Raw genomic sequence first — 16,310 nt, 5'->3', positions numbered from 1 at the left:
TGGGAAAATTCCTCATGCACAAAGTGGAATGCCTTAACTTTAAACCTAACTGTAAAATATTCACTTCTGATTTACTTTTGCTTTACTCATCACTTCAAAGAATCTCCTCTAATAAAAAAAGCCTGAGAAACATCCAATCTTTATATATATATATATATATATATATATATATATATATAAAATCATAAGTTGTAACTTTTATGATTTTAAAATGATTGTATAACTGTACAAAATGTAATTATTGCCTTTTCTGTACTTTTTTAATTAATTAATACACTTTTACTTATTTTATGACCTTTTAATGTCTGTACCCCCGTCCCGTATGTTCTTGTTCTAATGTTTATCTGTTTCTTTCTGATATATATAAAAAAATTAAAATAAAAACAATTATTGTGTCTATGGAAGTGATTGGAATGTTAACAGAAGCTATTGAAATGCATGGAACTGGAAGACATAATTCATTATAAAATAGTTAAATTCATCTCTAAATTGCGCAAAAGTAATAAATACGTTTATGTGAATGGTATATTGGACACTGACTGAGCTCCACCTCCACATGGATCAACAGCTAACAAAGTCATTGATCGCAATTTGTCCAATCGGTTTGCGTCTCTCATGTCGTTTCTTTCTAACGCCTGTTCTTATTGGGTGCATCAAGTGTCAATCAAAGCGTTGGTTACGTCCCCTTTCTGGACATGTAACCACAGAGGGAAAAGCTGCAACAGGGTATAAACATAGGGGCAAATTGTTACAAATCGTTTTTACTTTATCGGTTATTTAATCTGATTTTTTTTAATCGTACATTTTAAAGCAGACCCATTTTCCCTGCTTTTTCGACATATTTTTTTCCCTGTTTGGTGCGGACGTGTGGGGATGGATGAGATGCGGCCTAGCAGCGGAGCAGGAGCGCACCTCGGCCTCGCTTCGATCTTTCCCCCGGGATTGCAGGCCATTTATGGGCAATGCAGGCGTCTGTATCCCGATCAGGCGAACCCGCTGCAAGTCACAGCCATCGTGAAGTATTGGTGAGACGTCTTAAGCATTACTATTTTATGTTGTTACTTGACATGCACACATAAAACAAGTTCAGTAAAACTGGATTTTATTCAAATAACTATTTCAGATGTAACTTAGTTTGTACTATTAAAACACTGATCATCTGAGTGGTGATCAAAGATTTAAAAAAAAAATCACATTTAAGTCATGAGAAGCATTATTAATCGGCAAATGACACATTTTCAAGTGTACTTTTCCATCAGTGACTCACTTTTTCCACCTATAATCCTCTTTTCAGGTTGGGGGGTCCAGATCCTCTGGACTACATTAGTATGTACAGAAACTTGGGATGTCCTGGACAAGATGTACCAGAACACTGGCACTATGTCAGCCTGGGTCTAAGTGACTTGTATGGGGACAACAGAGTTCATGAGTAAGAATGACGGATTATGAGATAAAAGTTTCATTACATTACAATGTTGTTAATACCCAGCTAGTTTAGTTCAACTTATATCATATTTACATTCAAGTTTCAGCAGTAGAATGCATTTGACGTTTAGTTTTGTGTCAAGATTTGTAGGTTGGCAGGTATTGAAATTCAGCTGTATTCTGCTTCTTTATAGATTCACAGGTCAAGAGGGCCCAAGTGGTTTTGGTTTTGAACTCACATTTCGCTTGAAGAGAGAAGCAGGAGAGACGGCACCCCCTACCTGGCCAGCTGAGCTCATGCAAGGCTTGGCTCGATACGTGTTTCAATCAGGTACTGTACCTGCACCCACTCTTTGGGGGTAGGAGTGTTATATTTTCTGGAAGCATTCCTTTTGTAATTTCAAAACAATCTAGCAGCTGTTGTTTTCAGCTTTAACAGATCTAAAGTAATTTAAAATATGGTGTAAATGGTGAAAATGTAGTTTTTCATGATCATTATTTCTCAGCCTGATAGTATGAACCATTTATGCTTTTAATCTACACTTATATATTAGAGATTACACTTATATATTAGAGATATATTAATATGTTAGAGTTGTCAAAATCAAAATGATACTTAATTTCTATGTTCAATATTTAAATATTGCTCTCATGAAAGTATGCAACCTCTCAGACAAATCATTTGCTCTGCAACAGAAAACACATTCTGTAGCGGCGATCACATTTCGTGGCACAGTCCGTTGGACAACAGTGAGTCTAGAATCCAGCATATGCTGCTCACAGAGGACCCTCAGATGCAGCCGGTGCAGACCCCCTTTGGTCACGTCAGCTTCCTTCAGGTCAAGCACAACAAGCCAGCAGTTTCCAAAAAAGTTGTTGACCGTAGACTAATATAAAATCACATTTATTTAGTTTTCTTATTTTTTTTCTTTAGCCTTTGAGATCAGTTTCAGACATGTTTATATAGCTGTTAATGTTCAACTGAGCCCCACTGTATATTTGAAACAACCTTAACACATTGTTTATTAACCTTGGCCTCTTATGCACGTGTCTCCTCATGATTGGTTTAAATTAAGTTTTTCCTTCTGTGCTCATCAGATTGTGGGTGTTTGCACTGAGGAGCTGCAGGCAGCACAGCAGTGGAACGGTCAAGGCATTCTGGACTTGCTGAGAGAAGTGCACATGTGAGTAATCCCACAGACAGCCATGAGACAGGCCAAGGACATGCTCGTGCTCAATTGGTGGGAAAACTACGTTAAAGAAACCGCAGGACTGACTTAACCAGCTGAGAAACTAAATTAATGCCCGTGATAATTACTTTGTCTCTGTGGCATTTATGGAGGGGTGAAGTTACAAGTTTGTTTTAGTGCAAGAATATGTGTGTCATGTTTCTAAATGATGTTTCTTTTCCACTAAGTGGGCCAGGAGCTTTCATTTGCTCTGAGATGTTGTGTGCTGTTTTTGTTTTTCATTAGTTCTGAATTGGGTCTTGTTTCGTCTGCTGTTTTGTTTGCAGAGCTGGGGGTCCATGGTTAATTACTGACATGAGAAGAGGGGAAACTATATTTGAAATTGATCCACACTTGCAAGTAAGGCTTTCTAAAGTTTGCATGTTGTTGAAAGGAACAGATCATTCACATCCATTTTTTTTTTTTGTGGAACACGAATTTTGAAAAATGTATATGCTCCTCTTTAACATATGACAACTGTTCGTGGTTATTTGCTCAAACTGTTCCTTTAAAGATGATTTTAAATAATATTTTGGTCTGCTCCTCACACAAATATAACTTTAGTATTTCATTCAAATTATCATTACTGGTCGAAATTATATATACTTCGGGCGATATTGAGTATTATGCTAGTATGAGGTTGGTAAAAATGTTATTGTTTTGGAAAGAAGTGTCATAAATACTGTAAAATAACAGTATAAAGGATGATAATTATACTATACTATTATGTTGTTTTAACATGTAAACATTATAAAACAACATCTTTACTCCAGTCCTTAGTGTCACATGATCCTTCAGAATTAAATCTAATATGCTGATTTGGTTCTCAAGAAACATTTTTATTAGATGTATAAGTATTTTATTTATTTTTTTGCACAGACATTTTCATCATCAGTTAAAGTTATCTTTTAAAACACTAAATAAAAAAAAAACTATTAAATGTAATCTTTAGCAGATCTCAAAATGAATATCCATTATCATACTGTACATGACATTTTGTAGTGATGCCTAAATCTGCTTTTTTGTTTTGTTTGATGTTTTTGCTCTTTTATTTATTTAGAGAAAATAGCTTAGAATTTTAATATCAGTCATTCGTTATATTGTTGATTAACTTTAACATAACATAATAATTGTTTGCCTATCTGTATCAGCCAGAAATTTAATAGTGCAATTGCTAGTGTTTCTTTGAAATATTCCTTTAAATGTAAGACCTTGTTAACTGTGTTAACTAAGATACTTTTGTGTATCCAAACTAAACTGGTCATTTCCTAAGCATGTTTATTCCCCAGTCTATTTATTCCCCACACATTTTGCCTCTCTCAAGTAATGAATGATAATCATTTCTGGCGATTAAGGTCATCTGTTATAGCACATACTGTGATGCTTCAGGAGTAATGGGAAAAGATGGAGTGTAATTAAGTCTGTGGCTGTTAAACGCAACACCTCCACCTGCTGTTAGTCCTCTGACCCCTCGCTCTCTGCACTGAGACGGACACATGTCCAGCCATGCTGATCTCCTTCTGATTAGTGCGCATGTTGATTGCTCATCCCAAGCAGGAACGAGTGGATAAGGGCATAGAGACGGACGGCTCTAACCTGAGTGGGGTCAGTGCCAAGTGCGCCTGGGATGACTTGAGCCGACCTCCCGAGGATGAGGACGACAGCAGGAGCATTTGCATTGGGTCACAGCCACGCAGGCTGTCCGACAAAGGTGGGTGCCAAGGACAAGCGCAGCCCGATTTAAAAACAAGACACCAAACTCTGTATGCTTCAAAGATTTTGTATTGTCTCAAACTACTGTCACATTGTCATGAATATTTGTGTATTGTTCATACAGACACTGAACAGATTAGAGAAGCCCTGAGGAAAGGACTGGAGATTAACAGCAAGTCTGTCCTGCCTCCCATCAGCAGTCAGAGGCACAGTCACGACCGGCCACAGTAAGTCCTGCCCTTTCATGACAATCAGAGCTTTTGGAGTGCGTAATTCTACTGGTCAAACGGAAGTATGGTTTACCCAGTGCTGTGACCTTAATTCTCAAAGTAGCAGGTTGAAAAGTTTGTTTCAGGACACCAAACTGCTTTGGTTTACTATGCCACCTGTTCAGGACATAATGGAATCATTATGGTTTATGGCTAGGAGACAAAAGATATTTGGAGCCAGGTCTAGGCACTCTGACTGTATATACATAGTGTGAAAAGTTTGTCACCAGGTAGAGATTTTGCTATATTGTTTATAGCACACAGGGCTGCATTATTAATCACATAAGTGATTGAGATTATGATTATGGGTTGAGCAGTGTAACATCACAAACATTTCTGTTGCGCGCATTATTGTGTAAATGTATAAGTTGGTAATAGGGCTGGATTTATTGATTTCCTAATTTTAATCAGTCTTCATTTTCAGGGTTTCTGCGGGGTCTTAAAGTCTTAAATTTAGTGGTTTCAAATTTAAGTCATTAAAAAGTCTTAAATTGTACAAGAAAAAGTCTTAATTATGATTTCAAGAGGTTTTAAATTTGGGGATGGGAAGACCAGAATTGTGATATGGCTGAATGTGATGATTAAACTTCAGAAGGCTAACATTATGATTTCATTGAATAAACATGAGCGATGCACGTTCAAAGTCCAGTGCTGTGCTGCTTTGTGTTCTGCCTTTACTACTGAGGAAATACTGGGGATATTTCTACCAAACGCTCCACCTGCTGGCAGAGAATGAATGAGCATTTTCAATACAACTTTTGTTTTGTTCAGAGTTCAGAACAATGCGAAAATCGACCCATGTTTTTACCCTGCAAACATGCAGAGCTTTAAATGTGAACTGTTGGATCGATCAGAAGACAATGCATTATCAAAATCCAAACATAGGCGTGTGCAATATGTATGGTCTGCGATTAATATCATAATTGTAGTTTTAATGATGTGCGATTTGATATTATATCACGAAAAGCAAACACAAAACACACCTACAGATTGCACGCATACATTAGGTGATGAAGTCTAGTAATTTAGTGCGCGTTCATGCATTTAGAGTGCATTCTTTCACTGCATGCATTAATCAGTCTATTAAAATGCATTTAAAATTCTCACATAATTGAAGATGGGGGCAGAATATTTATACAATTTCATTTAGTTAATATCACATGAAGAGTGCAGGTTTTTTTTCCCCAAAAGCAAGCATGATTACAAATGTGATATTAATTTTATACAACAGTTAAATAAACAAGTAGTTAATATTAAGAGGTTATGATTTAGACACCATATTTCCTGTTTTTGCTCTATTTCTCCAAAAAAGAAAAAAATTATTTCAACCAGCCACAATGCATCTCTGAGCAAAAGAACGCTGTTTTGTTCCTGAATGAATCAACCGTTTAAATGATTCGGTTCTATCTTTTCATTTTTTTAAAATAATTTCAAACGTCAGTTTTCAATATTTTATGTGTAAAATATCAAAATATTATCCATGCATTTGTAACTGCAGGTTAAGGTATTCCATGTCCTTCTGAGACATTGACATTCTGCATTAAACAGTATGTAAATGCATGTAAATAACACTTCTAATGCAGCTACTGTGTTTCCTCTGCATTGCAAAGATAAATTCTGTTGATGCTGATTTAATTAACAACCCAAATGCAAGAATCTGATTTAAAAGATGGTGCACACTTTTAGAAAAAAATGACTTCAATGTAAAAATAAACTTCATGGAAATTATTGATTTCCATTACTGCTGTGAACTGATATAAAAAAATTCAGGAGTCAGCTGTCCACGGTAGTCCTTAAGATATCAGCACAATAACGCAATCAGCAAAATATCAGCTCATATCTATCAATATCATCAATTATCGTTATCGATAAAATCCCAGAATATTTTGGAGATATCTTTTTTTTTTTCATCAATATCACACTCCCCTAATTTGTTATTTAATTGATATAATAATTTACTGATAATAATAGTTTAAATTTATAAATTAATTAATACTTTTGACTTTAACGGCTGAAATGTAAAGTTAATCATTTTATAAATAAATTCACTGCACACAGACTGAAGTAGTTTAAGTCTTTGTTTCTTTTAATTGCAATAATTGTGGCTCACATTTAAAAAAAACAACCAATTCACTATCTCAACAAATTAGAATACTTCAGAAGACCAATAAAAAAAAAAAAAAAAATTTTTTAGTGAATTGTTGGCCTTCTGGAAAGTATGTTCATTTACTGTACATGTACTCGATACTTGGTAGTGGCTCCTTTTACTTTACTTTAATTACTGCCTCAATTCGGTGTGGGATGGAGCTGATCAGTTTGTGGCACTGCTGAGGTCGTATGGAAGCCCAGGTTTCTTTGACAGTGGCCTTCAGCTCATCGGCATTTTTTGGTCTCCTGTTTCTCATTTTCCGCTTGACCCCGTAGATTCTCTATGGGGTTCAGGTCTGGTGAGTTTGCTGGCCAGTCAAACACACCAACAACATGGTCATTTAACCTACTTTTGGTTCTTTTGGCAGTGTGGGCAGGTGCCAAATTCTGCTGGGAAATTATTTCGGCATCTTCAAAAAACTGGTCAGCAGAAGGAAGCATGATATGCTCCAAAATTTCTTAGTAAACAGGTGTAGTGAGTGACTTTGGTTTTCAAAAAACAAAATGGACCAACACCAGCAGAAGACATTGCACCCCAAATCATCACAGACTGTGGAAACTTAACATTGGACTTCACGAACTTGGGCTCTGAGCTTCTTCACCCTTCCTCCAGACCCGAGAAACTTGGTTTCCAAATTAAATACAAAACTTGCTCTCATCTGAAAAGAGCACTTTGGGCCACTGGGCAACAGTCCAGTTCTTCTCCTTAGCCCAGGTAAGACACCTCTGATGTTGTCTGTGTTTCAGCAAATTCCTTGACACGTCTGTCCCAGCTTCAGTCCATTCATTCCTTCACACAAATTCTTGAATAAAGTTTGCTTGACAATCCTCATAAGGCTGTTCTCTCGGTTGGTTGAGCATCTTTTTCTTCCACACTTTTACCTTCCACTCAACTTTCTGTTAACATGCTTGGATACAGCACTCTTACCCTCCTTGTGAAGGGTGTCAATGATTGTCTTCTGGACTATCAGATCAGCAGTCTTCCCCATGATTGTGTAGCCCAGTGATCCAAATTGAGAGACCATTTTGAAGGCTCAGGAAACTTTGGCAGGTGTTTTGAGTTGATTAGCTGATTGGCATGTCACCATTTTCTAATTTGTTGAGATAGTGAATAAGTGGGTTTTTGTTAAATGTGAGCCAAAATCATCACAATTAAAAGAACCAAAGACAAGCTACTTCAGTCTGTGTGCAATGAATTTATTTACATTACATTTACATTTACACTTATTCATTTAGCAGTTGGTTTTATCCAAAGCGACTTACAAATGAGGACAGTGGAAGCAATCAAAAACAAAAAGAACAATGAAATATAAGTGCTATAACAAGTCTCAGTTAGGTTAACACAGTACATGTAGCATGGGCTTTTAAATAATATAATAAATAAAACAAAACAGATAGAATAAAAATAATAATAGAGCAAGCTAGTGTTAGAGGTCTTTATACACACACACACACACACATACACACACAATTGCATAATAAATGAAAAAAAAAAATTGAATACAAAAAGATTAGAAAGGTAGTTAGATTTTTTTTTAAGAATAGAATTAGAATAGTGAGTGTTAAAGTTAGAGCGTCAAATAAAGATGGAAGAGATGGGTTTTAAGCCGATTCTTGAAGATGACTAAGGACTCAGCTGCTCTGATTGAGTTGGGGAGGTCATTCCACCAGGAGGGAACATTTAATTTTAAAGTCCGTAAAAGTGACTTTGTGCTTCTTTGGGATGGAACAATCAAGCGACGTTCACTTGCAGAACGCAAGCTTCTAGAGGGCACATAAGTCTGAAGTAACTAATTTAGGTAAACATCAATGCCTTGAATTTTATGCGAGCAGCTATTGGAAGCCAGTGCAAATTTATAAACAGAGGTGTGAGCTGTATTCTTTTTGGCTCATTAAAAATTAATCTTGCTGCCGCGTTCTGGATTAATTGTAAAGGTTTGATAGAACTGGCTGGAGGACCTGCCAAGAGGGCATTGCAATAGTCCAGCCTGGACAGAACAAGAGCTTGAACAAGGAGTTGTGCAGCATGTTCAACTTGATGTTGAATAAAGCAAATCTGCAGGATCGGACAGTTTTAGCAATGTGGTCTGAGAAAGTCAGCTGATCATCAATCATAACTTTTTGAAGGAGTTATGGTTGATGTGCCTAACTTGATGTTGAAATTGTGATGAAACAATGGGTGTGCTGGAATCACAAGCAGTTCTGTCTTGGCAAGGTTGAGTTGAAGGTGATTGTCTATCATCCAGCAAGAAATGTCTGTTAGACAAGCTGAGATGCGAATAGCTACCATCGGATCATCAGGATGGAATGAGAGGTTGAGTTGAGTGTCACCAGCATAGCAGTGGTATGAAACGCCATGTTTCTGAATGACAGAACCTAATGATGCCATGTAGACAGAGAAGAGAAGTGGTCCAAGAACTGAGCCCTGAGGCACCCCAGTAGTTAGATGTTGTGACTTGGACATCTCACCTCTCCAAGATACTTTGAAGGACCTATCTTATAGGTAAGACTCAAACCATTGAAGTGTGGTTCCTGAGATGCCTTTTGCCAGTATGGTTGATAGGAGGATAGTATTTAATACTCAAGTTTCACAATTTGAGTTGAATTACTGAAACAAATTAACTTTCCCACAACATTCTAAATTGAGATGCACCTGTATATGTTCAGGTCTTAAAAAGTCTTAAATTTGAGCTTAAAAATCTTGCAGAACCCTGATTTTGAACTGATATTTACATTTCAAGATGGATCTGTCAGTCTGTTCTATTTTCAGTTGATGTTTGCACTAAACATCACTAAACAAAATACATGATGTTCTTCTCCCATCCACGAAGCGATCATCTCTTCCGCTTTAGTAGTAGTTAGGTCTGTATCATGGAATAACCATGAATTAATATCAGAAGTAAGGTACGTTGAAAGGAACATACTGAAACGTATCATGTTTCAGCTGTGGAAAGATCTATCAGTTTGTAAACACTGTAATGTTACATTTACCTCAGGAAAGCCGTTAAATCACAGCTTGATAATTTAGCTAAAAAACTCAGTTAAGTTTTGTTTACTTTATCTAAAAATAAATGGCAATTGACTTGAATGGTTTGTACTCCTTTTAATTTTAACCTTTAATATATGGCAATATACCAGTTGAGAGACTTTTTCCCTTACAAAAATGTCAATACGTTCTGTAACTGTTAATATTATTATTGCTGAAAACTCTTTAGGACTGCTTATATTTATTATTAAACAAGTTTAAACAGCATTCATTGATTTAACTTGGTGAAACACAAAAAATAAATACATAGACATCCAATGTATACTGCACCCAAACACCCATATGCATACTTCAAGAAAAGCAGTGTGGTAAAACTCTACAAAATTACTGATCATGAATGATACATATGTGATGCAGTACTGTTATATAAGGTTTTAGTCATGCCGCCCACCCCTATTTGGTGCACAGTTAAAAAATGGCTTTTAAACAGTCCTGCAATTTTAAACAGTTAGGAATGAATTTCATCAACTTGGTTGGTTCAACTCAACCGCTATATATATATCAAAATCACTATTGGTTTGACAGCGGTTTAGAAACCTGTCCAATATGTGGATAATTACCTGCAGGTATTTTTCAGACACAGCCTGTCCCTTTAATCTTTGTCCTCATGAGTGCTGACTCTTTGCCAGCTGACCTGCTATTGTACAGCAGTGTTACTAGCTCATGAAATTAGCTTCAAGTGCCAATAGTCTGCCAGTACAAATATGCTTTTCAATTGGGTGCTGTATTATGCTATACTGTCCTTTTAGACCCATGATTATTTGTGCTATAAGACATTGCCTGTAGTCTTTGTTATTAGGACTGTGATAGTAGCAGTTAGCTGGGGTGACTGTTTTAAGCACTCCATCCTCATCTCATTAAATGCTGTGCAATCCAGATCATCTCAGTGCATGGTTTGTCTGGATTAATCTCACTATCCTGTTGTCTGTACCCCCTTGTTTTGCTCACGGTCCCCTGCTACTTGTAGCCCAGCCAGAGATTCAGACACACATCCTGGAGCTCAGCCTGACTGCCTGCTGAAATTGTGTTGCCTGTTCCAAATAATCATGATGAATGAGAAACATAATGCTGAACTAAAGTGATGTACAATGACCGTTTCTAATAAAGAACTTCACTTCTGTAAATACTTTCTTTATGGAGAGGAAAATGATTTCAGGCTGCTGCACTGACTGAGAATCATAAAGAATTTAACAGTTTTGGTTCAGATTCCTTTTAACGATTCCAGTTTCATTAACAATTCTTTTAGTACTTGTGTTCAAGTCGTTGTGTTGAATTTCAAGTTTGTCGTGATGAAAGTAATGACTTACAGTTTCAGTAAGTTATTAATTTACTTACTTGCCCCCTCCGATTGATTAAATTCTGATTAATTAGTTGGGGAATTTGACTACTTTGGTTGGCAATGTATCATTCGCACAATAGATTCAGTAGCCGTTCAAGTTAAAGCACAATTAACAGAACCAGACATGATGAAAATGAGTTGAATCCTGTTTGCAATTTTATTCATTTACTTATTTTTTCCCATTGTTTAATAAAGCAGTCAAGTTATCATTATGCACACTTAACTGAGAAACTTTGATGACCATGTGTCATGAATTTATTTGTCAGTTGTTGATCAGTTGCTCTTTAAAGGAGCCATTCCAGTCTCTTAAAAAAGGGAAAGTTGACTTTTTTTAAGTGGCTTTTGGAAAGGATAAAATTGATTTGCCATTTGGCAGTAGTGGTAAATGCATTCATTCACTTGGCTGTGGTACAAATCTGCCCCTAATTTCTCCATAGACAATCAGTTGGACATTTCCAGACCCAGCAGATATCAAGGTAAGAGCCAACTGTGAAACTGAGTGAAACTGAAACTACTACTCCAGCAAATGGGTTATGGAGACTATTCTTCTTTATTCCTCTTTGAAAATGGGTGTTCAGTAAAGTGTCTGCAAGTTACTTTTTGTTACAACAAAATGGAAACAAAACTCTGCACTACACTATTTCTTACTTTAAAAAAAAACAAAAGTATTTAGACAGTTAAGCTATACATGTATGAATATCATTGCACATCATTATTTGGAACATTTCTGGGATTTCAACATTAGTGGATCAGGTTTGTAGTTAATGTGATGAACACTGTTACCACGTGGTTATCTAATGTAATGACTTTTATATAATTCAAATGTGGCACTTGGACACACATTGGACACTCTCATTCTGTATTTTCCTTATTTATATTTTCCCCTCTTCTATTATCCCAGGAGCCGTAAGGACAGTCTAGAGAGCGAGAGTTCAGCTGCTATTGTCCCTCATGAGTTGGTGCGAACACGACAGCTGGAAAGCGTGCATCTGAAGTTCAACCAGGAGTCTGGGACTCTTCTCCCGCTGTGCCTCAGGTAGGGCAAAACTCTGTTCAGAGTGTACTTGCATATTTAAAGGTCGTTTGCCTTAAGTTTTCTTGAAATCCACAAGGGTTTAAAATAAGCTTTCCTGTTAATTTAATTCAAATTCAGTTCCAGTTCATTTCCAGATGCATTTTGTGCTGTCTTTGTCAAATACTGCAGAACAAACGTTTTCAGTGGTGACTGAACGCCTCTGATTGGCCATTGCTATAAACTATACAGAAACCTGTGATTGGACATAATGGATAAAAAATACATCATAATGTAAAAAGAAACCTGATGAAACAATAGCAGATCTAAATGTAATAAAGCAATCAACTTTTTTTTTCTTTAATAGATTTTAAAAGTCTTAATAGATTTAGTTAATTTTTTGCTCCCTTATCGTGAATTTTTGTAGCATTTTGCTCCAAGCCCCCCTTAATTTTCATCCCTGAAAATCACTGCCAAGGCATGAACTTTGACTATGGCCAGGGATTGTGATTTCACTCAGAAGTGAGAAGTAAAAGTACACATTGTACTAGTGTGCTGATTTACACTATGTTCATATTACAGTATATTCTAGTGTGCAAACAAATTGAGCTCACTGAAATGTTAACAGCTCTGATATTGCTGGCACTGAAAGACTGGGATATGAGTTTTATGTAATCTCCTTGTTTAGACAGAAACAGAAACGAGGCTCACAGAGAAGCCTTTGTTTAAAGTCCAAGTGAGAACAGGGAGAAAGTGAACATCAGGTTACTTATAGCTTTAGCCTTTGATATTTCCCTCTTAACAGCACTTATCAGTGTGTGTGTGCAAATGATTAATTCAGCTTTTTTCTTTTTCATCTTTTCTTGTAGAGGTCGTCTGCTTCATGGCCGACATTTCACATATAAAAGCATTAATGGAGACACGGCAATCACCTTCGTATCCACTGGGGTAGAAGGGGCCTTTGCCACTGAAGAGCATCCATATGCTGCTCATGGACCATGGTTACAGGTAACAGACATTCATTACTATTACATCACAAAAAATGGCCTGGTGGTGAGTAAATTTTCAGGAAAGGTTTCATTTTTGGTTGAACGATTTCTTTAAAGCTCAGTGTTGTTCCATGTGTGTGACTTTGTTCTGATCCCCTCACTTTAGATACTCCTTACTGAGGAGTTTGTAGAGCAAATGCTAGCTGACGTTCGGGATTTGAGCACCCGTGAAGTGGTAAGATTTTAGACCTCGCATTAAGATATTTCACTGGTTTTATAAACTTCTCAATGTTTTTAACATGATATATCTCTTTACCCTCTCACCCAGTGTAAGCTGCCGAAGGAGTACAGCTGGCCCAATAAGAAGCTAAAGATCTCTGTCCTGCCAGACACAGTGTTTGACAGCCCACTGCAATAAGTTTGGGAGCACACTGTCCCTGATTACAAACCCACATCTACAGAAAGGAGTTCAACTCTTTTTGCCAGGCTAATGTGCCTACAGATGGTTGAAGGAAACAGACATTCAGACACTTCCCCTTTTCCAAGAGAGTATCATAGATGATTGCAAATGTCACAGAATTTTTTTTACATGTGTACAACATTTTGTATTTTCCGTTATACCACTTGTCTTAGCATAGGACTGTGCAAAAAATCAAATGCGATTTTCATGCACATCTCCTCCGTAAAGGCGCTCCTGTAATTAGTAGTGTATCTCCAGCATGTGCGTTTAGGTCAGGGTTGCCAGGTTTTCACAACAAATCCTGCCAAGTTTCTTCTCAAAACTAGTCCAGTCTCATTTCCAGGAGGTTCCCCGATAAAGATTGCATCCCGGGGTTAAAATACAAGTTTTTTGTCAGGGTTGCCTTGATAAAATTTGCATTTTAGGGGCTAAATATCACGTTATTGGGGTCGCTTTGAGCAGCAGACATGGAAAAACTACCGCGGACTTGGCAACACTGGTTCAGGTGGAGCGGCATTTATTACACAGAGCCATAGTTCATGGACAAGCAAGAATCGCCTTCGATTTTGAAATCGATTTTGTGTATATTGTCAGTGAATTACGGCTCGGTGTGTAGTAAATGCCAACCAGTGTTGCCAAATCTGCTGTTGTTTTTCATGTCCGCGGGTCGAAGCAACCCCAATCCCAATAATGTGATATTTAGCCCCTAAAATGCAAATTTTACCAAGGTAGCCCTGCCAAAAACGTGTATTTTTATCGCCCGGAAGGACACACGATTGGACTAGTTTTGAGAAGCAATTTGGCAATTAGGTTTTGTTTTGAAAACCTGGCAATCTTGATCTGAACGCACATGCTGGAGACATATTCATCTTCGGAACACAGTTTAAGATATTTTAGATTTAGTCCGAGAGCTTTCTGACCCTCCATTGAAACTGTGTGTACGGTATAATGTCCATGTCCAGAAAGGTAATAAAAACATCATCAAAGTAGTCCATGTGACATCAGAGGGTGAGTTAGAATTTCTTGAAGCATCGAAAATACATTTTGGTCCAAAAATTACGACTTTATTCAGCATTTTCTTCTCATCCGGGTCTGTTGTGAGTGCGTTCACGACACTACTGACATGTTTTCTGGTGCGCCCAATAACACGTCAGCAGTGTTGTGAACGCACTCACAACAGACCCGGAAGAGAAGACAATGCTGAATAAAGTCATAATTTTTGGACCAAAATGTATTTTCGATGCTTCAACAAATTCACATGGACTACTTTGATGATGTTTTTATTACCTTTCTGGACATGGACAGTATAACGTACACACAGCTTCAATGGAGGGACTGAGAGCCCTTGGACCAAATCTAAAATATCTTAAACTTTCATTTTTGGATGAACTAACCCTTTAAGAAAAAAAAATGGTGATTGATGTTTTTTTGTTTGTTTTTCTGGTCTGTTTAAAAACAAAAAAAACATTTCTTGTTAAACATTTAGCAACACAAGACAATGTGCAAGCACAGGTGCCTTAATTCACCTTAGAATGGACTGAAGTTACATTTTAAAAGAACATTTGCTTTTCTAAATCCTGCTTGTAATGTGAAAAAAAAGCATACAAAGCATGCTTTTTAAGCATGTTTGTACAAAAAAAAAATCTGGTTTTACTAAATTGCATATATATATATATATATATATATATATATAAAATACAGCTGTGCCTATTTAAGGTTGATGATATTTCATAAGGTCTTCATTTAGTTTAGTCAAACAATAGCTGGTTAGTCAGTTCACCTTCACAATACCAAAGCCTGTACAGAATAGGTGTTTTCTAACCTCATGTCAAATGTAAAGTTGAAAAAGCACAAAATAGTTCCCAGATCTTTCTTTTATTTTTGTTAACTATTTTACATGTATTGAACTTCATATCATTTGACACTATGATTGCATTTCATGCCTCTTTATAGCGAAGCAAAATAACTGTTTCCTGGACAGCAATCTATTTTCTAGAATCTGCATTTGTTGTTTTTGGGGTGTGTGCACGATAATATAGGTCAAAGTTTAAAGAAGACCCTGTATTAGTGCTTTTAAAAAGATGAATTTAATTAGTGTACTGGCATTTTTTTATATTCTGGAGAATCACTACACTGCCTGTGGTTTTGTTACCCTTAAGTGCATTAAAGTTATTTACATAAATTGGGATGTTTGTGTTGATTTTGATGACACAACCTGAAAAAAAGCCTTGTTCCACTTTTGCACATTAACTGATATGGCTTATTTTTCTTGAAGACGACCAGGCACTAAAATTCCTCATAGAGAACCAGCAAGTCTGCCTCTGACTAGAAATTTAATCTCTGTATTTAGATTCTGTCTCTTTAAGATCTCAATGTTAATTCCCTCTTTGCATGTGGAATAAGTAATGGCGTTCTGGTGGGCTGGTGAGATGATGGTACATTCAAGCACAGCTCTTCAGTTCTAAAACACAGAAGAGAATTTGACTTATGGGTTCCAGTTCCAATGTTTACACGCCATTTTTATTTAATTTCATTTTGGCTATTGGGAAGAATGGCTTATTTCCTGGAGAGAAACTGAATTTAACATTTGACAGCTCCCAAAAAAAAAAAAAAAAAACTAGAGGTGTGTCCCTTTAAATAAACCCCCGCCCCTGTTTAATAACCCCTCCCACATTTATGT

At 36.8% G+C, this 16,310-nt stretch overlaps 1 protein-coding gene and 1 long non-coding RNA gene across 5 annotated transcripts in view; one reads left to right on the top strand and one right to left on the bottom strand.

Moving 5' to 3' along the window:
* The first annotated feature begins 652 nt into the window (after positions 1-652).
* Positions 653-14,475, top strand: sufu (suppressor of fused homolog (Drosophila)). Of its 4 annotated transcripts, none has more exons than XM_059566440.1 (13): positions 654-1,025; positions 1,295-1,429; positions 1,620-1,756; positions 2,122-2,264; positions 2,524-2,609; positions 2,942-3,014; positions 4,212-4,365; positions 4,492-4,594; positions 11,607-11,645; positions 12,071-12,205; positions 13,051-13,189; positions 13,337-13,405; positions 13,499-14,475. In XM_059566440.1, exons 1-13 carry the CDS (start codon positions 874-876, stop codon positions 13,586-13,588), a joined length of 1,455 nt encoding a protein of 484 aa, XP_059422423.1. In that variant the 5' UTR covers positions 654-873; the 3' UTR covers positions 13,589-14,475. The 4 variants fall into 4 exon arrangements, with proteins under 4 accessions (XP_059422425.1, XP_059422423.1, XP_059422424.1 ...); XM_059566439.1 differs by having other exon boundaries at positions 656-1,025; positions 4,209-4,365; XM_059566442.1 differs by lacking the exon at positions 11,607-11,645 and having other exon boundaries at positions 653-1,025.
* A 419-nt stretch (positions 14,476-14,894) lies between these two features.
* LOC132157207 (uncharacterized) overlaps positions 14,895-16,310 on the bottom strand; it is a 212,484-nt gene continuing 211,068 nt past the window's right edge. The window contains exon 2 of the long non-coding RNA XR_009437526.1: positions 14,895-14,951. This is a non-coding gene — a long non-coding RNA (uncharacterized LOC132157207). The remainder of the gene's footprint in view (positions 14,952-16,310) is intronic.

The sequence above is a fragment of the Carassius carassius genome, chromosome 14, assembly GCF_963082965.1.
Source record: "Carassius carassius chromosome 14, fCarCar2.1, whole genome shotgun sequence".
NCBI classification, from domain to species: domain Eukaryota; kingdom Metazoa; phylum Chordata; class Actinopteri; order Cypriniformes; family Cyprinidae; genus Carassius; species Carassius carassius.
This window is presented reverse-complemented; position numbering and strand designations above follow the sequence as displayed.

Excerpts from the sequence above, each read along its gene's own strand:
- sufu (XM_059566439.1), top strand. The coding sequence starts at position 874 with ATGGATGAGATGCGGCCTAGCAGCGGAGCAGGAGCGCACCTCGGCCTC. Across the intron at positions 2,265-2,523 it reads GTCACGTCAGCTTCCTTCAG|ATTGTGGGTGTTTGCACTGA; the intron begins GTCAAGCACAAC and ends TGTGCTCATCAG. Across the intron at positions 3,015-4,208 it reads AAATTGATCCACACTTGCAA|CAGGAACGAGTGGATAAGGG; the intron begins GTAAGGCTTTCT and ends GCTCATCCCAAG.